General features: G+C 41.4%; 1 protein-coding gene and 1 long non-coding RNA gene across 2 annotated transcripts in view; one reads left to right on the plus strand and one right to left on the minus strand.

The window, feature by feature from the left end:
- LOC129348949 (uncharacterized) overlaps positions 1-27,942 on the plus strand; it is a 145,101-nt gene that overhangs the window by 97,035 nt on the left and 20,124 nt on the right. The gene's annotated exons all lie outside the window — the stretch shown is intronic.
- Positions 8,191-13,853, minus strand: ip6k2b (inositol hexakisphosphate kinase 2b). Its single transcript, XM_023297068.3, has 5 exons — positions 13,264-13,853; positions 10,595-10,826; positions 10,306-10,475; positions 10,002-10,177; positions 8,191-9,899 (listed from the first exon to the last, which is right to left on the minus strand). The coding sequence occupies exons 1-5, from the start codon at positions 13,475-13,477 to the stop codon at positions 9,294-9,296; spliced, it is 1,398 nt and encodes a 465-aa protein (XP_023152836.1). The 5' UTR covers positions 13,478-13,853; the 3' UTR covers positions 8,191-9,293.

Below are 27,942 nucleotides of genomic sequence, written 5' to 3' on the forward strand. Positions count from 1 at the left end.
TGATTTCAATTTGTGTTTACTGTTGGCTTTGTGAAGGCTGTACTACTGTGAAATCAGCTCAGCCTGCACTGCTCTGAATTAGCAGGTGTTCTCAGTGGTAAACACCTGATCGGATCTCTTGGTGACCCACAGGCCGCTGACATTTCACTCCGTCTGTCGTACAGTGTAACTGTGAGAGGTCAGAGGTTAACGTCAGTGGGTTTTAACTGGTTCATGTAATTATTCCTGTAATCCACAGCAAGGATCCAGCAGACAGAAGAACATTGTGTCCTTGACCTCAAGCCCCAGGTTACATAAACATTCACAGATCAAACAGCGGCAACTCCTCGCTGCAGGCCTTCTCACGCTGCATCTGAGGGCTAATGAAGAGCAAAAAGGCGCTTCAGCTTTGAATAGCACTACAGGATTATAACATGATGGCATCAAATGTGTATAAAAGGTGAAGCTGGAAGTTTGACTGTGATTTAAATACAAATCAATTTGATTAAGGAGTCGAGTTGCAAGACTGCGAGGTTACAGTCACGCTAGCAGCTATTTTTTTTAAGGCTGCACTGTAAACACTGATGATTTGAGCTAAATGCTAACAGCATAAAGGAGGTGTCGTGTTACCCATATTTGCTATTTTAGTTTAGTGTGTTTACATATCAACATTATTAGTTGTTGATTTATGGTAAAACACACAAATGTCAATCTGCTGGTTGCACAAGAGGAACGGGGGGGATCATCACGATGCGTTGTTATAAAGTTGAAACTCCCCAGAGACTTTTGGTTTATGTATTCATGTTGGAAACTTGCTGTGTGTCTTTGTTGAATTAAGTTATGGTTGTTTCTTTTTAAATATGACAAACGTTAGTAGTGAATTCAGTCTCAACAACTGTAGATTTATAATTTATCTCACTGTAACTGGAAGCAGCCTCACAGATTATATTCTCACACACAGTTATCAGTGGCAAATGAAGAACTTAAAATCTTACACTTTTCGAACTTGTTTTCTCAAGTTTAGGTAATTTAGCTCAACTAGAGTTTCAGAATTTGTAAAACGATTTTGAAGTAATTCATCAACCGAAGCGCAGTTAATTTGAATGGACTTAAAATGATTTACAGAGTAGAAAATCCACCCAGTAGTAGCAGTAACAAGATATTTGAGCTTGGTGCCTCAGTGCCGGAGGGTTAACACCAGTGTCAGAGTCAATAGATAGCTTTAATCCCTCTAAGTCTATAGAGGGAGTCAAAGGAGCGCTAGAGGGTTAGAGAAAAAAGGTGACGTGGGGTGTCTAAGTTGGCCCTAAAGCTTTGTAAATAATAGCACCTTTAAATCCCAGAGCAGCAAAATGGAAAGTGCTGTTTTTGCTTTCGTTGTCCTCTTAATCTCACATGTAACAGCTGTGTTCAGTTCAGCCTCCATGTCTTATGTAACCTGTTTAAAAGTTCCCTGACATTGTAGCTCTTACTGTAAACACACGACGGCCAGCAGAGATATATAGGGTCTCGTTTTAACAAAATAAATCAAAAAGCGTCTAATAAAACAGCTGTTTCTTGGTGATAATGTTAATATGCACAAGAGGAGAGAATATGAGGCAGTAGATAAACAACAGTTTCTTGAAACAACAGTTGAACAGCACTTACATAAGATGATAGACACGGTGCTGTGACTTTATCTTAACAGAATGGATAAGATTTTACTAAAATGTCAGTCAGTACAAAATGCAGAAGACTTGCTTTGTCTATCTAGAAATGAAATGTTCTGCTGACAACTTCCATCGAGAGAATAAATAGACTAACGTGACATGAAAGCTACTGTCAGTGTTCACTTCTATGATCCTAATTATAGTAATTTTAAGATATGGTGCTGCTGATGAATGAGAGTGTTACAAAGTGAGTGGGACTTTTCACTGAAACCTCCTGCCTTCACCTCCTCCACTCACAGACAGTGAATCATTATAATCCATCTGTGGGCGCGGGAATTATTTCAGGGAAGGAGGCTGGTGTCACGGCATGTATGAGATGGAAAATGTATGGGAAGAGGATTAGTATAACCGTGTTTAACCGGCACCCGGCACAGAACCAAAACAGTTGATGAGAATGTGGTGACTGTAGTGACAAGTCACAACACAACCCCACAGGAGTTAACCGTCCTTAACGGGACTGCAGTCATCAGGCTTAATCCAGATTATTCCAGACTATGAACTGTACACTCATTGCTTTTGCTGCCTGTCTTGTCCTGTCTGGGCTATTTTAAGCCCACATACTCATGCACTTCAGCGTGGTCGCTTCGGGGAAACTGAGTGTGCCAGTGCTGTAAAGTACCTATGAATTTTCCTATTCTTGTCTTTTGACCAGCTGATAAAGAGGCTTCTGCGGTGCGGCACACAAACAGGATTCACTCCGTCACGTACATCACATCTTCCCATGCCTCAGCTACTCTGTCATATAAAGAAACTTTATCTTCTCAGTGGATGGCTTTACGTATGAGTCTGACAACTACAGCTACATCTGACATATCAGGCTAAAGGTAGTCAGATCTGTCAGCACCACAGACACCACTCTTCCTCTAAATATGTTTCACAGCTCCACTCTTATTGTATTGGACTGAATTACTACTATTACTATTTGTCTACCAGTTCAAAGAAAACTCTGCGTGTAGTCAAAAGAGATAGTCTTGAAAGCTCGGCCCCTGCAGCGAGAGGGTCTGCTGTCTCTTTTATGTGTGGGGGGATATGTTTCTGGTGTGGTTTGGATGCTCTGGCCCCTTCAGAAGAAAAGGTCACCACAAATCAATTCTGATCTGTTGTAAATGCCTCTGTGCCTGGGCCCTACTACGCCTCCAATACTATCATCAAAACACCATTGATAGATTTTTGGTGGCATTTTTGGGGTCCCATACTATGAATTAGTGTAGGAGTAGGGTTAGGAATAGGAGTAAAAACCACGATCATCGTTTTGAGGATCACCAATTTAAATAACTGTGTCGGGAAATCTATCTATCTATCTATCTATCTATCTATCTATCTATCTATCTATCTATCTATCTATCTATCTATCTATCTATCTATCTATCTATCTATCTATCTATCTATCTATCTATCTATCTATCTATCTATCTATCTATCTATCTATCTATCTATCTATCTTCACATACACAACATGTAGATGTAACAATCAGTTTGTCAAAGGAATGCATTCCAGCTGACTTTCATTCAGGGACAAAGGTTAAAGACGTGATACAGCATCACACTGAGGTGTGATAAAACCGGCCTGATATGAAAATGGGACAACAGCAGCTGTAAGAACAGAGAACTGCGCGTTCATATTTACTATATCATAAATTTCCAGTTGGCTGTGATTTTATACCTACCGGTGGCCGCTTGTTATCTGATTGATCTTTTGAACATGGCTCAAGAGCGGTTACATAAGACGCTGTGACATCATAGTTTTTGAACATTTGACATGCCATATGTGGTATTCAGATTTGGAAATATCAAAACAAGCATACTTTCACCTATTTCCAGTTTAAGTTCAATATTTCAACAGTTATTTGTTTGGCATCATGTTTGTAAATTATCTACTTTTCCATTTAATGCTTCCTTTGACTCTTCCTGGAGGGTGAGCCTCTTTACTGACTATGAGCAAAGTTTTTGTCAGGTATCCATCACTTCTTTTTTTGATCTACTCAGGGTTTTCCAATTGCCTCACAGCTTAGTTATTTGGAATGACAGATCCAACAATGTCTGTCCAGACAGGCAACTCAAAAAACAAGCATGTGGTTTACCTCCAGGTCACGCAGACCCTCCGACAGGGTTTCTGTGTGACTGACTGCTTTACATTTACAGTAAAATAGAGACTCTGGTTATATTTTTACACTCAAACTCTCTATACACGCGAGTTAGTGGTAGAAAGCTGTTATTCTTCATCTAAAATGTCAGTCTTTTGATTTGATTCCCAATTGTTCCTCTGAGTATAATGCTGCTCTGTCTCTGGTTTCTCCCTGAGGCTGCCTTGATGGTTTGTACAGACATTAATCAAATTATGCCCTTCATGTCTCTATTGGGATTAGTCATCCCCTCTTTGATGAAACAGTGCTGAAAGTATCAAAAGAAATCTTGGTTTTCCAGAGCATATTTCACCTTCATACATTTCTCTCTTTTGAATATGGCACACAGGGCAGCAATATCATTGTTTAAACTTTCGGTTATACATCTCTGGTTGAGACAATTTTCAGACTCCTTCAAGGCTCTTTCTGCTTTTCCGCTCCTGTCTGAGTTATTTTAAGCTCACATACACTTTTCTGTTGTTGCTGCAGGGAGAGTGCGAGTACATGTGCTGTGCTGCAGTTTCACTTCCTATTTCAGTAGTTTGTTTCACCGAGATGGGACTTTTTTTTTTTAACAGCACGAGACAATGTCCTGCAACACAAGGCCTTTTAAAGTAATGCTGGCACAGGTGGCTGCAGTGACAAACAACCAGATAAGAATATTAATAACCTTTGAACTGTGAAAACTGTAACACCATGTCAGTCACCACCATGTATGCACTGCAGACCTCCGTGCAGCACACAAACACCTGCCTGCTTGCCTCCACGTAAGCAAAAAGACCTGCTTTCATGCATTCGCAGAACAAGATTAATTACACCAGATCTTACATAACAACTTCCGCTTTCCTGTGTCTTTTTCAGGTCAAACGGGTTTTATTAGATCTTTCAGGACATTGTGAAACTACTGTTTTGATTCAATTACCTTAAATCTGATGACATCTACCAAGAACCTATAAGTGCTGTAGGGCTAATTCCTGTTTTGTGTGAGATTTAAAAGAAATGAAACAGTCCAGAGAAAACAAAAACAGACTGTCAGATCAAATTTTGTTTTACTCCACAGCCAGACATTAGCTTAAATGCCAGGTGTCAGTGACTCGTGATGCAAATGTTTTTGTATGGGCAACGCCAACTCTGCATTTTGTGGTTTAGAGGGTCTAAAAATACCCATGCTGTTGCCATAGTAATGTATCAGTGTTAAAAAAAAAAAGTCAGCTCAGTCACCAAGGTAACTGTCAGTATCCCAAACCAGAATACCACATGCATACAGCACAACACATCACAGCACAGAACAACATGTCTGCTGATCCGAAAAATGCAAAACGTCACAAAAATAAGCAATGAAAAGAGGAGACTGGACTCTGCATTCTTTCTTAAATGAAATATACTTTTTGGCTTAAAACAGCTTCATCCTTCTGCAGCAAAACATATTTACCTAATCTGTTTCGTAGTTGGCAGCAGACGAAGCAGGAATGTGCAGTTATTTTTAGATCTGAAAAGAGGAAATGATAATCCCTCTCATCTCGTGCCTCATGCTGTTATCTCTCCTAAACTGACTGTCTCTAGCCTTCACTCTCCTTTGATGATGTCCGCTGTACCCAACCGCTCCAACATGCTGGCAGGGCAACAGATAGGAGGCCAAATGACATAATGTAGCACAAAAGTCAAAGGAATATTTTTGCAGTTAAGAAAACCATTCAAGCGAAAAAAAATATGAAATGAAAAATGTTTGTATTTCTGTGGTATTCGCACAGAATACCACAGAAATACAAACACATTCAGAGCCTACAATTGGCTATGTTGGACAATTGTAGGCCCTGAATGACACTGGTCCATCCATCTGTAAGTGAACTGTGGTTCTAGTGAATATTGGTTGTCTGCGTGTTGCTCGCGGGGCTTGCAGTTTCTATGCTAATGTGGACAAATAAGTCACATTACACACACACAAACACAAAAAAAACTGTTAACCAGCTACTGCTTTCCACTATGGAAAAGTAAAGAAAATTTCTTCAGAGCCCAAACCCGCCTCTGCGTAGTTATTTACTTAATCCAATCGTTGTACGTCACGCAGTTGAAAGCGGGTATCTGCTTGGCTACGTGGCCTTTGAGAGTTTATTCTGCTGTTGCAAATCACTCCGCCCTTCATGTGAAGCAGGTGTGCCAAGTTGCTGAAAAGTGACGCAGGATTCTAGGCATACTTTCCACACAGCTAGTGTTTGAGTGGATTTACTCTCTTCAGCCCAGAGTGTTCTCCGCTGCTGGAAAAGTTGATTAGGCTGACTACAAAGCCGCCGGTTTTGACAGACAACAACTTCACTATGGAGTTCATGGTGCACACAGGGGGCTGAACAAATTCTGGTCATCTGAGCTGCTGGCTAACACTTTCTAATACTTCCTGTTTAGCACTGTGGAACTACAATGGAGGTGTTTCATGTTTGAAGTCTATAATCTGAGCTTGTGCCGGCCGAGTGCAGATCAGTCACCGATGTCACCGCTCAATGGCAGCTGGGCCAGAAACCTCGGCTAACCTGCTTAATAATGAACCCTACAATGACGCATGTAAAATCAGGTTCTCAAACTTTGTATTTATTTGTGAAACCCAAAGCTTGTTCTCTTAGGAGTTTGTTGTGAATACATTTGATCTAAATTATGCAAAACACTACCAGGTCCTGATGTTTTTGTTCATAATCGCATTATATCGCTTGGTACTATGCAGAAACTGTAGTGTTCACAATCAGGTTTATTGGCAATAAGATTTGCACATCCATCCATCATCTATACACTGCTTAATCCTCCGTAGGGTCGTAGGGGGGCTGGAGTCTATCCCAGCTGGGTTCACCTGGACAGGTCAGCAGCCTATCACAGGGCTACACATGGAGACAAACAAGCAAGCACACTCACACTCACACCTACAGACTATTTAGAATCACCAGTTTTTACTGATGTCTTTTTTATTGCTTTGTTTTTATTGTTTTTTCTGTTTTGTTTTTATTTCTATGTACAGCACTTTGATTGAATGCGCATTATAAATACATTTATTATTATTATTGTTATTATTATTATTATTAATTAACCTCAGCATGTCTTAGGACTATGGGAGGAAGCCGGAGCACCCAGTGAGAACCCACACAGGTGAAGGGAGAACGTGGAAACTCCACACTAAAGATCCCAGGCCAGGAATCGAATCAGGATCTTTTAGCTGTGAAGCGACTGTGCTAACCACCACACACCGTGCCAACCTAGATTTGTTTGGTGCATAAAAATCACAATAAGACGGGAGCTCCTGCTGCCTGGCATACTGTCTCTGAGACCTTTTTTTGTTTTTGTGTCTTTGTTTTTTAGTCCTGTTGTACTTTTCTAAGTATTGTGCTTCTTTCTGCCTTATCTGTATTCAGCTGTTGTAACATGTGAATTTCCCCTGTGAGGGATCAATACATTTTATCTTATCTTAAGACCATAAAATCAGAGCTGTTACTACAAAAAATCCTTAATGCTTTCTTCATTTCAAGGCCCCCTATTTTTTATTTCTGTTTTTGAAAAGTATTCAACCACGGCAAGGCGTGCAATATGCGATGGACACAAGACTGCAGATTGCATCGATCAACCCCACACATGACACAGCGGTTTAGACTTCTCTCATTTTCATGTTGCTCTTCGGAACTAACGTGCAAGAAAATCTCACCCTTCTGAATAAATAAAGAAAAACTAAAACCTCTCCCTTCTTTCACACCTTCAGTAGATCCTCTAGAGCCAGGTGACGAATAACATAAAGATGACTCAAACAGAACATAGTTATATAAAAGCATGACTCTTGAGGAATAGTCAAATTGGTCTGAAATGAAAAGATGTGACCACTATGTCTATTGTTTTGTGGAGGTTAAAGAGTGTTTTAATAGTAGTCACACATGCCATTTAGTCAGGATTACTGGGGCATGTTCTTGCTTGCAGAAACACCTTAACTGTTTAAAGCATTGACTCCCTCATCGCTGGCTGAATAGATCCTGCTTCCCTCTTCTAAAAGAGACATTTGATTAACAGTTCAAAGTGTTGTTTGAAGTTGTGGGTATAATGTGAACAGTGACTAAATGATGATAAATTTCTATAGTGTTCAATACAAAGGATGACTCATGTTTCCCATTGCAATGCTTCTTTGTATTACAGCTGCATTCACACATCTGCCGTCACGCTCACATTTCACTTCCCTTTCCCAATTTCCTGTCCAGTAAATGTAGACTATTCATGAAACACACGCACATCGCACTTGCAGACATAATGCCTAAGCCTCAACCGCAGCTGTAAGCGTCACAATTAAATGCCCGGACCTTTACTATATCCTACACATTCAAATCACACACGGTATATAAATAAATCAACATGGACGGTGAATTTTACCACAATGAATGCCTTTATTTTCCAAGACACTGTTAACACACAGGTATACAAGAAAGCTCTTGCAATAACAAAATAAATCAAAGTCTGTATCAGGAGGACAGAACATTTAGAGTGGTAACATGGAATGTACTTCTTTCCATTTTTTTTTTAACAATCCTTTCAAATAAATAGTCTCTATATAGTCTTTTTGTAGCTAGTGTTTTTATCAATATATTCTCTTAAGTCAAATTTTCAGGAATGAAGAGGAGAAGATCTGACGAAAACAAAGAGTGACAAATAAAAGGATATTTCCCCTTTGCAATCCCCCTTTTCAAAAAGTCTTGTTTATAGGCAAAAAGTCACAGGGGAGAGCAACCGTTGAAAAAAGGCAAATCCCTTCTTCTAAATAATCTTCTTCCACCAAAAAGTGTAAATTCAAGTGCCTGGTAGACAAACAAACCATATTTGTTACAAGTGTCTTAAGAGACACTAATAGAAACACAAAAAGTCCTTATCAGATGCTTAACTTGTCAATTGCTACAAGGCTGCTGACCCAGCCAGCCAAGGTCAGCTTGTTCACTTAACTTCCCCACTAATATTGTGCTGTGCTGTTGGGGACCAGTAGTCCAAACTTCATCCAAAAAACAAAGTATTTCATATCACAGGTAAAGCACCACGACAGGCTCCTAAGCTAACTACAGCTTCAATTTTCTCTGCCTCGCTCTTTCTCTCTCAGAGAGAATTTATCAATAAAGAAACTCTGTACCAGAGGAGGAGAGGGGGAGGAGAGTCCTAGGATGCTACGGGAGTCCATGTTTTTTTTTAGAGACCTGTGTCTCAGACAATATTTCTCCTACCATGTATAACAAAGAAGAGGAGCAGTCTCAAAAAGAGAAAAGTGCAAGGAAGGGCACAGGCAGCCCCTTTCCTCTGGCAGGTAAGTGAGAGCGCAGGAACGACCACACAGACTCTCTCCGACCCAGAGGTGTCTGAGGTTTCCACCAAGCAGAAGCCTACATGGGCATCAGGACAATGCACCTCAGGGCAGCAGGGTTTCAGCTCACTGAGCTCCTCCCATGCTTGAAATTTAGACCACGCTGATTCCACCGAATCCTCAGTCTGTACTGTGATCCTCCAGCTGGGAGATTATCGTGATCAGGTTCTGCAGGCCAAAGATGAACCCGCTGTCCTGGCCTTCATGCACTACGCTGTCTTCTCCGTAGTGCCGACAGGTAGTGTGAGCAAAGTCAATCATGCGCACATCCACCGAGGGGCTGCTGGCTTCTCCTGCGCTGTGGGATGAACGACTGCTGCTGCTGTTGCTGCTTCCTCCAGCCACGCCTGAACTGCCGCCTGCTGAGGAGGAGCGAGGGAAACCGAAGGCCCCTTCCTCCTCCTCCTCCTCTTCTTCATCATCATCAGATGGCTCATCCTCATCGCCTTCTTCCCCACCACGATGTCTAGGTCTAGTGGGAGTCCTGGGAGGGTCTCCGTCATAGATGATGAGCAGGGAGCTGGAGTAGAAGCGGTAGGACTCACAGGCCTCCAGGGCAGCTTGCATTTCCCGAAGTCTGCGCAACACTGGAGACAGCAGCTCGTGACGCAGGCGACGACCATTGTGGAAGAACTGATACAGAGCCTCCTTGAAGCCTGCGAGGGTCAGCTTACGCCCGTGGTACTTATTCATGAACATCAGCTGGCCAGAGTCTGACTGGTAGACCTGCAGGGGTCAAACAGAAACATAAGCCCCACAGCTCTACATGTAGAATAAAGCAAGTAGAAAAGAACCTCAATGCCGAGTTGTGTCTCCTTGATACTTCACCTGCATGCCACAAAGCCGTACTCCGATGGATGCAGATGTACTCTGTTGACACTTGCGAATCTGATTGGCTTTCTTCTCCTCTGTTGCATCATCCCCATGTTGGCGAGTTCCCATCTTCAAGTCTAAGACACATGGTACTGTGTAACGCCATGTCAGGTTTTCCAAAAGGATAAATTCTGAAAAGGGAGTTAAGGAACACATACCAAAGAACACACAGCGTGTACATGCTTATTTCAACAACTGACCAATACGATGACCACTGTGCTTGACATTACACACAGAGAGGCGTTTTGTGAAAGGATACTGTATTGGTTGCGGTGCTTTGCATTCTCCTTCATCCTCTGTAAGTGCTGCTGGTGACATTTCAAGCTCCATGGGTTGTGTTTGATCTGTGGGACCACATTGCCTTTCTCAAGACTGAAATATAGAACCTCTGCTTGCTGCTGTTGCTGTGGAACCTCATCACGATTATAACTGCAAAGGGGACAACACAAAAAAAATACATCAGATTGGATGTTACAGTGCTTCATAATAATCCGTGTCTGCATTTTTGTTGTCTGTGAAAGCATGAGTGCTGAGAAAAGCATCTTCACCTCATGATTTTGTCCTCTTTACGGCTATGTCGAGTTCTTTCTTTGCTATAGTTGTCATTGTCCAGAAGCAAAGGCGACTGCTTTTTGTTGCTCCACTTTAGCATCTTGCTCTTGGGCTCGCAGTCTGCTGACGGGTCTTTGTTTTCCAGGTCGCCTGATTCGCTGTGGAGGGGGTAGGCGATGAGGCACAAGTTGCCTTCTTCATCCTCTTCAAAACTGACTGAAACTACACCTGAAAGAAGATGACGAGAAGCATTTATTTATGCATTCTTGTTTGGCAATAATTTCATCAAATAAAGCACCAGACAACCACATATGAAACACATTTACACACGAATACCGACACAATTAGAGTGACTGGCATGTTCCTATGTCTACATGACACAAACTCATACACACACATATAGAAAAACATTAGGAAAGCAGAACATTTAAAAACAGAGCATTTTATATAATCGACAACAACGGCCAAAAGACACATCTAATATCCATAATCAGTAACCAAAAATCACATGAGGCAGAAATGTTTCAAACTCAGCAGGACGTTTATTAATCATTTTTCCAACATTCTTATGAAACATTCACTAGAACTCATGATACAGATGGTTCAGATACACCCACACACATGCTGTATATACAACAAGCTTCTGCATAGCTACAACGCAGACATTCGGTAACATTTCCATCCACATAGTTCAACATTCAGGCCCTTAAATGAAGCAACATAGCGGTGACTTATTTAAAAATACATCTCAGGTGCGTTTTTCAGCTATAAGTGCTTTCAGAAGCAATTTTGTACAGAATTTGAAAAACATACAAGGAAACCACAGAGGGAGAAAACAGGGCTACTAGATGTTTCTGGAATCACCTTTATGCTAACAGAGACACCATGTACCTTGATGCCAATGCTAATTTGTAATATGAAGCACAAACAAGCACTCTGATATACCCCCCGACCATCCGCTAATAAAACTCCCTACAAGGCCCTATGTATTGCGTGTCTGTGTGCAGAGTGGGGGAGGCGTCGCACTGAGAATAAACATCACAGCTGTAGCGGCTGACACATATAAACCAGACAGGAAGGAGGGATGTGGTCGAAACTGATCACAGAGAGAGAAATGTCATAGATACAGACTTAACATCCAAAATGCATGATCCAAGATATAACAACACATTTAGTACTCATCACATTACAGAGCAACAAAGGAACATCACAATAAATGTTTTCTCTGATGACCAACAGAGCTGATGCTTTAGTACACTGCATTTTAGACGGTGGGCCTGAGGATCCAGCATCCATATTTGTTCTGCAGAAAGAGGCCTGCCTGATGTCATGTGCACTGACATCATCATCACCATCATCCTGCAGGAAGCCCCGCCTCTGAAATCTGTCCTGACGGACTGTGCTGTCCGCTCAGAGCTGCACTGTCATCACAGCGCTGCAGTGAGTGTGGGAACTTATGAGTCACTGTCCTTAAAAGCAAGAGAAGGGCTCATAAAGTTGTGATAAAGGTGTGTCGATTGAGATTTTTACAACCTATCAGCATAAACTGACTACAGGGGTTTGACCGAGTTGTACATCATTATCAATTACCGCTGTTTTATTAGGCTCTAAAGGTCTGGCTATCCAACCAGTATTCACGGCATTACCTTGACATTAAATTGTAACATGTGACAGCGCCCATATAAATGCTTCAGTGAAGTCCTTCGTGCCTTATCCAAATCATCATTCTACATCTTCTCAACAGCCTTCATGTTCATAGTACTTGGTGAATTTGGGGCATGTGTATAAATTTCAACCCTATTCCAGTCTGAGGCCACTGATCTTGAATATGTTAAATGAGGATATTGAGCCTTTAAAATGAAAGTTTCACATCTCTTTCCATCCTACGATTGTGTGAAATCGAAGGCCAGAAGGGAGCTTTGGAACTCCCCAGAACTCCACTATCTGCGCTCCAAATCCCACTTCTCATCCAAGGTCTTTTTATAGTCCCATGCTGCATTACTGGGGAGTCAGATACCACACGTGCCTTAGCTCGCCTAAAGACGTCCGTCTCAGCATGTACTGGCTGTGATTGTCTGTGGCTGAAGCTGAGAGAGACTGTGGACCTGGACACCAGGGAACACGATGCAGGTGTATTTGTTTCCATGTTTCTGTGATGGACCTGAAACCGAATCTGAAAATCTCCTCAAATGACTGGTGAATTACTCCCCAAGTGATGTATCTGTCCCAGTTATTTTGGATCCGCACGGCACTCTATCTCAACCTGAAACCATAGCTGGCTTAAAAGCCAGGCCACAGCACTTAGTAGACGTCTGGCTGCGCATCCTTGTAGCAGGTAGTCAGTCCTTCAGATTGGATGCTATTTGAAACCCTCTTACCCCCTTTTAACATGAGGGTCACATCTAGAAAACCTGCAGTTGTTTGCAGGAACAGCTCCAACACGACTGACACTGTACACAGGTCATTATGTGGCCACTGAAAACATGCATCTATAAATATCAAAATACATTCTGCAGAGTTGTGCACACTGTGTTCTTTGAGCCATTGGAAGAATCTATTATGATATGTTGTGATCTAGATAGGTATATTTTTCCAATGCAGCTAAATGCAGCCTTGCACGTTATTGGCACAGACATGAGAAGGGGGGTTAATGCATTTTTCTTACCTTTATACTGAGGGGTGAACTTCCTCATCTCTGCAGGGAGGCTCTTGTAGAACTGGTGCTCTCGGGGGATGAGAGGCTTGCAGATCGTTTGCTCCCCAAATCGCAGCACGCAGGAGTGGCCTCCCACCTGGTGCACGAAGGGTTCAAGCATCACCCCTTTCCCGGGATAGGGAGTCCCGTCCGCCTGCATGAGGGCTTCCAGAGCGGGACTCATCCTCACTCCGCATCGGACGGCTGAGCTGTGGATACCCACGTCGCACGGTAGGCAAGAGGCTCGGCCGCTCGTCTGGCTCCCTATCCTCGGGCTGTTCCCTGCTGGAGCACAGGGGGCGCTGCTGCTCGCCTGCTTGGACCCGACAGTGAAAAACAAAAGGCTGAGCAGGAAACGACACAGCCAGCCACCAAAATCCTTTAAACCGGCTCTTTTCCTGGCCGGAGGACAAACTATAAAGCTCCTCCGGTGGGTTTTATGTTCTCTGTGTTTGTACGTTTAATAAAAGACTACTTATGTAGCCGGAAACGCTGCTAAAATGTTGCTGTGCGCAGCGTACGTCCTTGTCGTCCTCTTCGCTTAGCTGTTACCGAAACTGGTGACGGAGCTGAAGGTCCAGCCAGAAAAACAGGCGAGCAGCGGACAGGACCCGCCTCCTCCCCGGAATCAGCCAATCAGAGAGCCGCGGCTGTCGCTGGGAGGAGACCATCACCTAGAAGAGGATCAAGCAGATCAAGCAAACAAAGAGGAAGGAGAGAAAACAGGGGGGAAGGGAGAGCAGGAAAAATACTAGACACAAAAACACTACACAAAAAGCATTTTTTTAAAATGTACTTGCAATTTTCAATGACCTTGTTACTCTGGACATAGACTGCAGTTTGCTGTTTAAGTCTAATTATGTGTTTATAGCATCAAATATAATCAGGAGCAATTTTAAATGAAGGCAAGATGGACATTTAAATTACAATTTTTTTCTTTCATTTTACACATTTGCCTTGAGTTTTCACATCTCAGTGATCACAGGAGCAACACTCACAGGTGTGTTGAAGACCAATAAATAACAAATGTAATATGTGTGAAATACAGGTGTTAGCCTACTTGTACATTTTTTGAATGAGTAAATATTATCTTGCATAATGGCTACGATAAAAAACAAAACAACCAAGAAACAAGTTGCTGAGTTGTTTTTTTTAATTAGTGGGCTTCACACCTTACACTGATGCTGTGTTCACATCACGTGACAGATCATAGACGTGGGTTAGAGTCCTGTTTTTATGACTTACAACTGATAAACAGATGGAGCTGGCCATGTGAGGACCGCAACCACATTGCCTATAAAACACCGTCCACTAAATTGTATTAAATGACCTTAGTAATAGGGTTTTGATGTTGTTGATATTGACATAGTGGCTACAACTCAATATTACTCTGGCTTGCTTGTATTTCTTTAAACTAATCATAGTAGTGCTGGGTGGAGCTAAACCAAGGATGCAGCAACAGTGTCCCCTCAAAATAGTGATGGGGTAATTGTTTTGTTGGAGTATTTGCACACAGGGAGGTCACTGAAGTGATAAATTTACAACGAAAAACAAAAATAAATAACTAACAGCACTACATTACTGCATGATCCAGATCCTCAACAAAACTTTTCAGAGTGATAGGTTGCTGGAATGGAGGTTGTTGTTGTTTCCCACAGTAAAGGGGATTTAAAACAGTAATACGTAGATAACAGAATTAAGGAAGAAAGCCACCAGAAATATGTGGTTAATGGCAGGTAATCCGGCAATCTGCACCCAGTAATTCAAACAGGGAATTACTTTTCTTTTTACATCATATGGGAAAAGATCAAAGTAAAGGTTTCGAGTCCCATTTTTATAGCTTACAACCGATGACTCAGATGGAGTCTGTCACGTGAGGGTTGAAAGTGCACTGACAAAACAACACTATCTCTTAAATTATAGTAAATTAACTTAGTAGTATAGTTTTGATGTTGATAATGTAGATCTTCACATGAACTCTATCAATTACCAATTGAATGGACAGTTCAGGTCACAAATATGGATTTATTAAGAGAAAAGAACAATGGGCTTCTGTTTCCAGTTGATGGTGTACAATCTAGGGAAATCCAATTAATGTAATGTATCTACAAGTTGAAATCATCCATCTATGGTAAAGTATAACTCCAACATGCTTACAGTGAAAGTTGCTCATCCAAAGTCTTTGCCAAAAACATCTGCAAGCTTTGCACGTGCAAGACCATCTCCACTCACACACTGAGATAACATCACATGCATGGAAATCACTTTTCTAAGCTCTGGGAAGATTTTCCAAATATTAAATCTTCATAGATTAAACGCCCACAATCCAAACAGTAATAACTGCCCTTGTTTACTGTTCACGGTTTCCACTCAACAGTTCTACAAGTGTCCTTTTCACAGAGGTCAGCTGGGAAAACACTTTTTGGGTGTCAGGATTTTTTGTGTTGCCAAGAGACTGCACACCAATTTATACTGCAGCTGTAGAATCTGGGCCATGGCTGAAAAGAGTCAACAACTGTAAGGTTAACAGCAGTTTTAGCACAACACTTACACCGCTACTTAAATTGTAAAGTGTGCACAGATTAGTCTGTATTTTACTGATTTGTGCCAAATTTACAAATGTCCACTGCTCAATTTTGTGTGGCATCCAAGCTCTGTAAATTCAGTAACCCAGGGAAATAATCAAAAAGGCTTTGTTTTTTATGTAGCTTTTTGCTGGGATGACCAAAACGCAGCCTAAGGCCTGACAGAATCACATGTATTAATGTGAATATACTGCTTACATCCTTTACAGTATGTGGTTTCTCATTAAACTTCCTGTACAACTAAACACGAACAAAGCTGAATTGTTTATTATTGTCTGTATCTCAAAGAACAGCTGTCTTTAGCTATAATGTGCATTCCAGTGGTTGATAAAAGAATTTGTGTAGACGATAAATAGACTCAGCAATATCTGAAGATCTTTTATCTAAGTTTCGTTGAAAAGACAGAGCACCGCAAGACACCACAAGCAAACACATTGTCCATGATACTGGAACATTTTTCAATAGCGTAAAAGCCTAAACCTAATTTGTATTTTCCTCCTTGTGTCATTCAATTGAATGCCAGAAGACAAGAATTGTCTATCTAGGCTGTGAGTTCTGTCTGCAAAAACACTGTAGACATTGCAAACATTTAAACTGCATGTCAAAATACAGGTTAGTAGGTGAGAAAGCGCCACAATTTGGTGTGCCCGCCTTCACTGAATTTACTGTGGCTGGGAAAAATTAAAGGGTCATTGCTCACTCAAGCTTCAGATGTAGCAGACAGACCAAACTGGAAATTTTGTCTTGAGTGGCAGTCAGTCTAATGAGTCCTAGTGGTTGGCCAGGCCAGACCAGGCTGAGGTGCAGCAGTCATGCTCAGGTCACTGGGTGGTTGTAGCCTAATCATGTACTAATCTCTGATGTTCCAGTTCTGCACTGGGATTACACAGAGAAAGAAAATACCCCAGATCTGGGCAGGAAGGGGATTAAATGATCAGCGCTCGAAGTACGTGGGCACTCACTTGTCTTTAACCAGGGTCTCGCAGGTAAGGACTCCACAGTGGTCTGGTGTGAAATATGGACAAGAACAAAGACAAATTCTGTAGTGTGTATACAGCAATGTTTGTGAATGTGTTGAGAAACACTTTGTGCTTCTCAGATCTTCTGATCCTGAGACCAGCAGAACAATACCTAGTTAATCATTCCAGTGTCCTTTTGGGGAAAGAAGGCCAAGCCAGTATTGTTTTACCATGTTCTGTAAACAGGATTTAGATGTGCGATTTCAAAGATGAAGAACAAAAACTGTAACTTAAAGGACCCCCTGTCTAATATAAAGAAACCCAGAGATCTGACTCTAAAATATGCTTTTCTTAGATGTTTTTTGAGAGGTATTGCATGTCTGACATATTGGTGGTAATCAGTGACTCCATAAATCAGTCAAACACAGTCTGACGTTCTTGTACATGAGTTGTCATCCTTCTAGCCTAGTCACCCTGGCCTCACTGATGCGTCAGTGTTATGTCAGCTTAGCATGGCTTCCCCTCTCATGTCATGGGTCCGTGCCCCAGGACAATAAGTCCAGGCTGTGCCACAGGGCCCACAATCCAGCTATGAATCAGAGCAGTGATGCAATCTCCAGAGGCCTTCTCCAGTGCAAAAAATGCTTGGCCCTCTATATACATGCTAATCATTGCCAAGTCCACCCACCAGAGATGGAGCAGAAATCTCTAAAAATGCAGCCTTGAATAAATGCATCAGTTCTTTAAGGAATGAAGTGGGGAAATGCTCTGTAATGGGGCATATACAGTAGATTACTTCTAGTAATCTATATGCAGTGCCCCAGACAGATATTCATTGTTCTGACATCAGCTGTATCAGCTGGCTTAATGACCTTATTCAGGGGATAGGGTATTGGTAATGACATGACTGATTCACATTAGTATCAGTTTCTTTCACTGTGTGATTCAGTCATGGTGGGTCAAAGACTCAGTTTTCAGTGCCACAGTAATCCCTGACCTCATACTATCCATCCATCCATCCATCAATCCATCCATCCATCCTCTTTTGCTTATCTGGGGTGGGATCGTGGAGGCAGATAAGCAGGTCATTCCAGATGTCTCTCTTCCCTTTAACATTTTCCAGTTCCTCCTGGGGGATCCCCAGGCATTCCCAGGTCAGGTGAGATATAGAATCTGTTCAGTGAGTTCTGGGTCTACTCTGGGGTCTCCTCCAAGTTGGACATGCCAGGAAACCCTCCAAGGCAAGGCACTCGGGAGGCATCTTAATTAGATGCCATCTCAGCTGCCTCCTTTCAACACGAAGAAGCAGCAACTCTGAGCTCCCTGCGGATGCTCCTCTCTCTACTCATTTGTTTTTCTGATCTCAATATTTTGGTCACTACCCAGAGCTCATGACCACCAGTGTGAGCTGGATCATAGATCAAATGGTAGATCAGGAGCTTTGCACTTTGATTCAGCTGCATCTTTACCATGTTGGTCCAGTACAATGCTCACATTACTGCTGACACTGCCTCAGTCTGTTTGTTCATCTCACATTCAATTTTCCAGTCACTTTGTAACAACATCCCAATTCTTTCTCCTGGGGCAGCAACTCCCCCCCAACCAGAGGGATCCATCCACTGTTTCTGGCAGAGAACCATAGACTCCGACCTCATGTTACCTTGAACCTGAGGTATAAATCATTTGGGAGAAACACATTACTGGTATGAAGTCATTAATTGATATCTACAGATTCCACAAGTTAAGGTGATGGGCCGATGAGGGAATCAACCCCAATACTTATTTTTCTTCTGTTGTGAGTTCTGCTGCTGTTGATTGATCCTGTCTTATCTTATCTATTCCAGATAGCAATGACTCAACTCTGACCAGTTACCAGACCTTTAAGGTCAAGTATACAGATAGTAGGTACAACTTTTGAAAGGTGAGAAACATTAACAATTAGCTTGATTAAGCCTAGACTTGACATGACTCTTTATGCCTGCATTTATAGAAATTGCAATTACCACAGAGAATCAGTGATACTGTACAATCCCAGATAGTCTGACCTAAAGAGCACGCCCCAACTGTAATGAGTTTAGCACTCATCTATGTATGTGCGGTTTGATCTGTTTGTCTAATGTATTAATCTTAATATTGTTTAATCTCACTTAAACTGATGAGTGTTTTTTTTACTATATTGTGCACTGTAGGGAATGTGAGGTCAATGGACAGCTACAGCCAAATTATGAACTTAGACTATTATTGAAGTAATGTAACTTAAGAACGTGAGGGATCTGAAAGCTTAAACCCCCTCAGGATGACATAGTGCAGCTACAGTACAGCCTGAACTTGGGGTTAAAAGTCTGAGGCAAGGAGTGGCTGTGAGGGGGAAATCACAACAGTATTATTCTACAAACTTGACAAGCCATTTTCCAGCGGGTCTTTAAGCCCTCCCCCTCATTCCTCGACACGTGAGGAAGGGAAACGTGGGTGGATATGAGAGCCTGCCAGATTGAGCAGAAGGGCTTTTATGCTCCTTCGTTTGGGCTTCAGACTGCCCTAGTAAATACAAGTGTTGATAGTGATGAGTGTTGATCACACTCTGACACCCAACGCCAAGTCAAGGACAAGTTTGTTTACTCCCGCATTCCTCAGCACTACCCATGTTCCTCTTATAACTCCTTCTTCCTGTTCAACAATGGAAAAAGGCTCATCTGATCATAAAACACAGGTTGCTTGATGATAAAAAATACAAACATCTGCTTATCACCAGACATGCATCTGCCAACATCATAAAAAACACAAATCATACACTGCAAAAATAAACATTTGTCTTTGCACATGTATTCTCTTTAGTGTCAAATAAAAACACTTACAACAATAAAATGTGGTAATCTGAGATGTTTTATATGTAATTTCCCTTGATTTCTGAGATTTCTTCAAATAAACAACAGAAAAGAGCAGGTATGTGATGTGTCAAGAAAACTGTTAAATCTAACATGAATGTAAGTTTTGTTCATCCGTCAGTTTCAAACTCAAATAACTGAGTTCCTGGATGCTACAAGGATGTTTGGTTGAACAGGAAAACCATAAAACGTGAGCCACATGCAGTAATAACCCATTATAGTGATAAGGCTTCCTCAGTTAATGCTGGGCATTTTCTGATGAATAAAGCAATAAACTTTGTGAGAGCCAATAATCTGGCAAGGTATGGCACAAACAAGACTATTGTGTGGTGCTTGCATAGGGAGGGGTTATCAAAGACGGAGGGTAAGGAGTGAAAAAATAGATAGGCTTGACTTTACACAGACTGATTATACTGATGGGAAATCAGTTTGTGTCAATACTTTCTTCTGCCAATGTTTTTCAGGGCTGTTTATTAAAATCCACAGAACATGGACACATAAACAATTAAAGGTCAGAAAAATTTGAATAAACACTTAACCTAAATGCCAGTCTCACTCAAACAAATGTGTATCAATAAACACAACATCTGAGTTGGTGAAAAAAGTTGCTGGGTGTGTCAACATGCCTGTATTTTCTCAAGCCCTGGCTTAGGAGAGCACCTGAGCATACTCACAAGTTTAAGTGCAGATTCTTCAAGTACATTGACACATTCCTCAAGTACATTCCTGAAAATGCAAAGAGTCCAGTAAACTGAAGTGCAAGCGTGTGTGCTGCAGTGGTCTACAGCCAGAGGGGACAAGCTATTGGCATGGCTGATCCCAATAAAGCAACTTCCTCCAGGTTATAGGCAGTAGGAGAATTGTAACTGTATTTATGCAAACTGTAAACTATTCTGGATGTGGAGCAAATCCATGTTTGCTTGAAAAAACAGCAGAAACAAACTGTGGAATCTACAGAACATTTTAAGTGAAAGTAAAACCCCTGCGGCACGGCAAATGGTGAAGATAAATGCACTGCCGTCACCAGATGCTAGTCACTGCTAAGTCACTGCAGCCTAATTAGGCTGTTGTTGGAGAAAATACCATGCTCTCAGCCTGTCAGGGAACAAAACAGCAAGATCCTGACCCATTTTTAAGGAAGCACTTGACTGTTGTCTCTCAAGTGTGCAGCAGCGTTGGCCTTATTCAAGGTGGGGTCACCTGAGATATCTGTTTGTACACAAATGCCACGCTGTAATGTGAAGTAATGTAATGTAATGCTGCATGAAGAATATTTAAAGAGGAGTGACTGTACAGGTGTGTGGCTAAACTAATGGCTGGGAGCATCACAGTTTATGCTTCTGTGTATTGTGTTGGTACATCGCTCACATGCTTGTGTTGCAAATAATGAGACATGTTTAACTGCCTCTGTGTAATGGCCCACTTTCTACATGCAGTGCATCAGTGCTAGGTCTGCACCAGCACATCACCATGGGAACAGCTTTGAGAGGACAGCGTGTCTGTGAGCACTGTGGGAAAAAACATTCAAGGTTTTATTGGGTTGCAGTAAATTAGAAGAGAGAAGTATAATGCTACCATAGAATATTTAACAAAAGGTGTTCATGTTGGACGCGCCTACTAATAAGCTGGCTGACCGAGCTTTAATATCCTCTTTATGCTTTATTTCATCCTTTAAGTGCACATTAACAGGCCACATATTTCACATCTTCTTCAGGCCTAATATACAGCCCCTGTGGCCTCTGTCTGGTGATATGATAGCTTTGTTGGCACATTTTAACATATGCACCCTGCCAAGTCCATTCACCCAACGATACCCTTGGCTCCTGACTTCTAATAAATAACTCAAAGTGGGATGCTGTGCACTGATACTGACTCCTTTGCTTAAGACCAGGAGGGGAAATTAGGTCAGATTCCATGTCCTGAGTCCAGGATCAGGGTGGCCAGGTTCTGTCTGCTTGTGGACTTTGGGTTCAATCCAAGCGGTTGCACCAAGTCTGTTTCACGTGCTCTACCCCAGACAGGCACCCACAGCTGGGCTCACTGCCGCCCCACATCCTATCTGGCCGGCCGTCCCATCAGCATCCAAAGTCAAAGGATAGTGAGTGCCACTCTCAGACAAATGGACCAGAAGGAATCAATGATGGCAGGGTGTTATTGAGCATCTAAAGCTAGCACAACCTGTCCCACATTTTACACAACCTCTCACTACTGTGTGAACTCTTCTCCATCCTGTAAATCTGCTCAGCAGCACATTGCCATCAATGTCCTTTTATATTGTAACAAGACCTACAATCTTTTAGAATTTCTTTTATTCCATGTAGAGTTGATTCAGGAATTAGCTGTAAAAAAAATAAAATAAAAAAAAATCTGAAAGAAGAGAGATATGACATTTGATTTTTTTGGTGTGAAAAAACAACAACTATTTTCTTCATTCATATGCGCATGCTCTTATTTTGGTTATGTAGTGAAAGGTTAATGGATCTTTCTTTGTTGGAGATACAAAGTTGCCATGCACATAGGTTTAAGATTTAAGATTAGTCTTCCTTTAGTCTAACAAAGTCCCCTCTCACCACAGCTATCCTTGTTTTCTTACTCTCACTGTATCTACAGTCCAACTAGCTGTCAGCACCTCTGCTATTCAGGAGCAGGCTGCAGTACTCATATGGTTTCCTGAGATCAACAGGCGCACATGCACACATACAGACACAGAGATAAAACAAAACAAGATGTAAACTCCAAATTCCCATCATGCGTACAAATGGCATTCAGCAAAACAAATCTAAATTCAAGCACCGCAATAAGAAAGTATCATTCCATGGAAAGAATAATGCAACATCTCTTCTCCTTATTGATATGTTGATCAACTACATAGAAATGGACATTCAGTGCTAGAACTGTGGTCACAAGTTTAAAGCCAAGTAGTCCCAATGCATCTCAAAGTGCTAAGCAAACTTACCAAGTAAACAAAAACACAGCACAAACTCAATTCGTTTTTTTGGTGGTGGTGGTGGTGGTGGTGGTGTAAGAACTCATTCAGCTTCATAACCAAGCACTGGCTGCACATTTGTTTTCATAAAATGCAAATGTGATGATTTGCATCCCGTCTATCACTGACAGAGAGCTTACAGTTGACTGGCTGCGGAGCTCAGTGGGTGGAGACGGCCGAGAAAAAGAAAACAAACTTTCCAACCTCATGGCCCATATCAGTTTTTTTTTCATCTAGGGGAGAAACATGAGCAGCTTTATCTCTGGTACGCTCCCCACGGTCTCTCTCAAAGCCTGCCGTCAACAGACAGCAACAAGTCATAAAGATCACCTGCTGTTCACTTTGAACTAAAACTCTCAAATCTAGTGTCATGAATACAGTCTGTTGGGTTTCCTAGAAATATGAGTGGAGTTTGCAACTGAGAACATGAGTCAAAATGTCAGCTCTGCATTTCTCCCTGCAGCTCACTGTACATTAACAGGTTCCATATGACCCAAGTATGCTGAGAGTGAGCAAAACAAGTCACTTATATGAACAAAACCCCTTCTCCTGCACTCCACGTGCTGCACAGGATGTCACGTGGCGCCTAAGACAGCCAAATATCTAGAACCATAATATTTTGATTTTCATGCACACACACACACTTGCCCGCCTACACACAAACTGTATTTTCGGACTGAGCTCAGCCTTGTGCATGCTGAAGATTCAGCCCAAAACAAGCAGGACAGGGAAACATTTACCATTCAAGGGCTTCCATGAAACTCAAGTTCATCAGGTCACACTGAAACACTAAAACCTGAAACTGAAGAAGCACAACTGAGCTTTAAAGAGCATTTTGCAGAATTTAGAACTGAATTATGCCCCGGTTTCTGCAGTGTGGTAGAGTGTTTCAAAGTTTTTGCAAACCTAAAGACATTGTACAGAAATAAATGGAGTGGGGAATGGACCAACAGCTGAGTCAGGGGGTTTGTCTGCCATCTGGGACAAAGAGTACAGCTGCTTGTCCCCACAGTTGTGTTTAATGAGTAGGAGATAAAATGCTGGCCTTGTTTTTTTTTTTCTGGTGGCAGTGAAAAGTGAAAATACTGAGCAAAGGTCGTGAACATGAGTGCTAAATGCTGTGTGTAGTGGCCGGTTCACTGGTGTGTGTGCTCCAGCGTACACCAGTTTTCTTCTTTTCCGGGAAAAACGAAGTAAACATCTTCTGTTGAAAGTCAGAATCAAGACTCCTCCCCATTTGGCAGTACCTAGAGAGGGTGTTTTTATTTTCAGCCTGCAGAAAGAGAGCTTTTGGAGTTCCCTCACATACCAGTGGGAGTGTGTACATGTGTGTGCAGACATATGTGCTGAGTGAAAAGGAGGAGTGGCTATAGGTCCTGTGTGCTCCTACAGTGTTATGTAACAGTTCACTGAATCTAATCTGACTGTATCTAAACCCCATGACATTATACTGACGTGAGGTATGAACTGTTCACAGATAGCAGCTTCACAAGTACAAACACACAAATTTGCTTTCACAACCGATTTCACAAAGTGAGTGGCCTGTAGTTTGTAGTACATATTTTGCTTATCGTGAGTAGTCTGCTGAAAAAACATGGTAGTCTTATTGTAAGGAAAAGAAACTTTGAAGTGAATTAGAAACAAGAGGAGATGAAGGTTGTGATAAAAGAACATACTGGAAATGTTACTGTGCAGCATAAGACATATGAACTCCTAAACCCGGTAAACATGTCCTCTGTGGAGGAGGCAGAGCCTGAAGACTCGGGGGAATCTTCGTCCATATCCGTGGCAGAGGTCGCCGAGGTAGTTAAAAAGCTCCTCGGTGGCAAGGTGCCAGGTGTGGACCAGATCCGCCCTGAGATGCTGAAGGCTCTGGATGTTGTAGGACTGTCTTGGCTGACATGTCTCGAGTGACCTGCTTCACCTGCTGCCTCCACGACCCGCCCCCGGATAAGCAGTAGACAATGCATGGATGGATGGATGTCTAGTAGAACATGAAGTATTAGGTAATCAGCTGCATTTTTTGTTGTGTTCATTGTATTCCTTAGGTATTATACCTTAGTTTTACCTACCTCGTTATAGGCATTAAAATGAACAAGAAATTGAAGAAAGCAAGGGTGGTCTAATAATTTTTTCCATGACTGTATATACTATGTACAAAGATTGGGGACAAATCAACATAGACTGAATGGCTCTCAGATCAAACTTGCATGACTGACATTAGGCCAAAAATTCTAAGAAAGAGAAATAAAACTTTTGACATACCATTTACACTTTTTTTCTCAACGCATGAAATATCTTTGTGTTCTTGGAAAAACTCTTTGTTAGCCACCTGATCTCTATGTCCAAACACAGCACTAGTTTGTGCAGCTAACTTCGACACAACCAAACTAACTGCCACATCATTTGTTTTAATTAGTGTCCCAGCATGTTAGCGCTTCAGTGCCACTGATTTGTCCAACCATTGTGAGAAACCATCAATATCTTGCACTGTCAAAAGCTCTTTAGATGAGACTGCTATTGACTCTGCAGCTGCATTCACTGTTTGTTGTGAAAAACAGCGGTGAGACACATCAATGTAACAGCTCTGACTTTAGATTTTTGTTATCAAATGGCAGCACACAAACCTGCTGCCAACATGCTGCCACTGTTCCATGGTTGAGTCCTTAATGAGTGGCTTAATTCAATGTCCAGATGGTTTTGTAGACCTCGTGTGACTCACTATTTGAAAATGCCAGCCCATTCCTAACTCTGGTGTGCGTTAGGAAGAAGAGAGAGGCCCCAGTTCATATGTTCCCAAGGCTGCTGAAAGGAAAGAGTTATAGTGATGTGCTTTGAAAGCTACCATGCATTCCCCAAATTGTCATTTCTGTTCCAAAAACTGAAGCAGAGTTCTTGGTATTGCATTACTTAGAAATGCTATTGAGACAACATGTGGATGTGACATAGAGCTGCGTGTTTACTAGTCTGACATAAGACTCTTAGAGTCTATCAGTGATCAGACTGAAGTAAATGAGTTAAACTAAATGACAGTCTACATTATCCCTCACTACCCACTACTTTGCTGAGATAAGTTTACACTTAAAATACGAAGGAATGTTAGAGGCTGGGAGTGTTGCCAGTCTGGACTCCAGACACACATTGGCATTAATGTTTATGGATCTCTCTTGTTTAAAAGAGTGAACATCTCTTAAAACACCGACGGAAAATAAGATTCTTTTGTGAATGTTAATTGTAACAAGAGCATTGCTGTTTAAGGGCATGGGCTCAACTGAATTGTGAAAAATTCAAAGCTTTAAATGAGAGATGATGCAAACCCACACACTGGGTTGGGTTCTCACACTCAGTTCCATTTCGTATCTGGTTTCAAGTTGCTAATGTAAGTTTAGAGTCTGAAGAAGGGTTTGAATGTGTGCTTTGCTTTCTGTGTTCGCCTTTACACGGCAAATTAGAAACTCCTTTTGATAGATATCAAAAATGTATGTGGCATAAATTGAGCTTTACTTCTGTAAATGTTTGTCATTGAGTTGTAGTTTTCAAATAGATTCTACATGAAGGTAGTTTAAAACAGAAGAAATCAGAGGCCTGCAGAATTGTGAGTCATCCAGTAGCAGCATCACAAAAAAGTTAATTTCTCTGAACAAACCTGAAAATGCTGACAGAAGAACTTCCCTGAAACACGAGTAACTCTTTTCAAACTAGATCAGTTCTTAAACAGGACTGTGATAAAGTAGAATGAGCAGCACTTCAGAGGACATTATTAATAGTAGCGTCTGAAAATGTGGGATGAGTATAATGAAGACGATAATGAGTGCTCATACCACACATCCTCAATTCACGTGTCACAGTCCTGCCCAGATTTTCCAACCAGTTGTCACTCCATCTGCAAACTGTGTGTGTTGTTGATCAATAACGCATTAGACTGGTTGACTTGAATCAATCTGCATGGAACAGATTCCTCTGACAGCGTGATTGATTTTTACCATTGTGACGTCTGTGTGTTTCAATGTACCACTGGCATCTCATCAAATTAAAACTGAACAAGTTAGTCTCATTATATGGAAAAATCAATACTGTAATAATTAGTTTTTATATTTAGCGTTTCACATGACAGTGTGACAATGTGAAAGGTGTTCTTCAAAAGATGAACCATCCGAAAACTTCCACCCAAATCTGCAGCTTCTATTGACTTTGTGAAGCCTCATAGTGAATCTAAGCAGCTTTACTGCTCCGATTCACTTTTGTTTCTTTTCTCTTCACAGCAATCAGCTGAGAAACTTTAACATTTTACACCAACTGCACTGCACTAAATAGCAACCAGAAAAAAACAGCCAAATATTTCCCTCAGGAGATGGTAGAGACCAAAACAGAACTAAAAGAGAATGAATATTGACCTTTCATTCTTTAGACTTCTGTAATAAGAAGCAAGATTAATGGGTTAGCGAAGCATGTTGAGCCTAAAACCAGAGTTTTTAGTGTCACAAAGGTGGCTCTCTTTAAACCTTGTGTCAGTAACACCCCTGAACCAAGCTGTATAGTTACAAAACAGGGCAAACAGGGCGTGTTGCATTGGCAATGAAAAATAAATGCATTCTGTTGGTGATGCAAAAAATTCATATGCATATGATACATGTTTTTATGTTTGGTCCTGATTTGCCACCAGATGTGTTTTACGCTAGAGGTGCTACAGTTAATAGAATTAATAGAAATTAGAAAATTGATAAGCTTATTGGGATTCATCACAGAAAATATTACAATTTCACTTTGATTTGACCAAAAATTTAAGTGATTTCTACGTATCCATCATTATGGGACATTGTCAGACATAAATGCATTTCTTAAATATTTTTTTAAAACGTGAAGTTTCAAGTTTAAGAGCGGTAATGTGCAGCTGTGACATAAGTGAAGTAAGCAGCTGAAGTGAGAGCGCACTGAGTGTAAAAGTTTTGATCGTAAAAGTGACACAATAAACAATTTTCCATCCTCTCTTGCATGATTTGTGTTCGTTGCCTCAATAAATGTTTAAATTCCACAAAGCTCTCTAATATGACAACCTGGTCTTTTTGACCGAAGTAGGCAGCACATGATTGGTCCATTTTGAGTGGAAGACTAAAATAATGCATCAAATGCCCTCTTTTATAGGGTCATGCATAGAAAGTTGGTAACCATCATTAGGATGCTAATTATCTCTACTTGGAGTTTTTGGTTTTGTTGAACCAGCTAACCCAAAGAAA

Source organism: Amphiprion ocellaris, chromosome 5, assembly GCF_022539595.1.
Source record: "Amphiprion ocellaris isolate individual 3 ecotype Okinawa chromosome 5, ASM2253959v1, whole genome shotgun sequence".
NCBI lineage: Eukaryota > Metazoa > Chordata > Actinopteri > Pomacentridae > Amphiprion > Amphiprion ocellaris.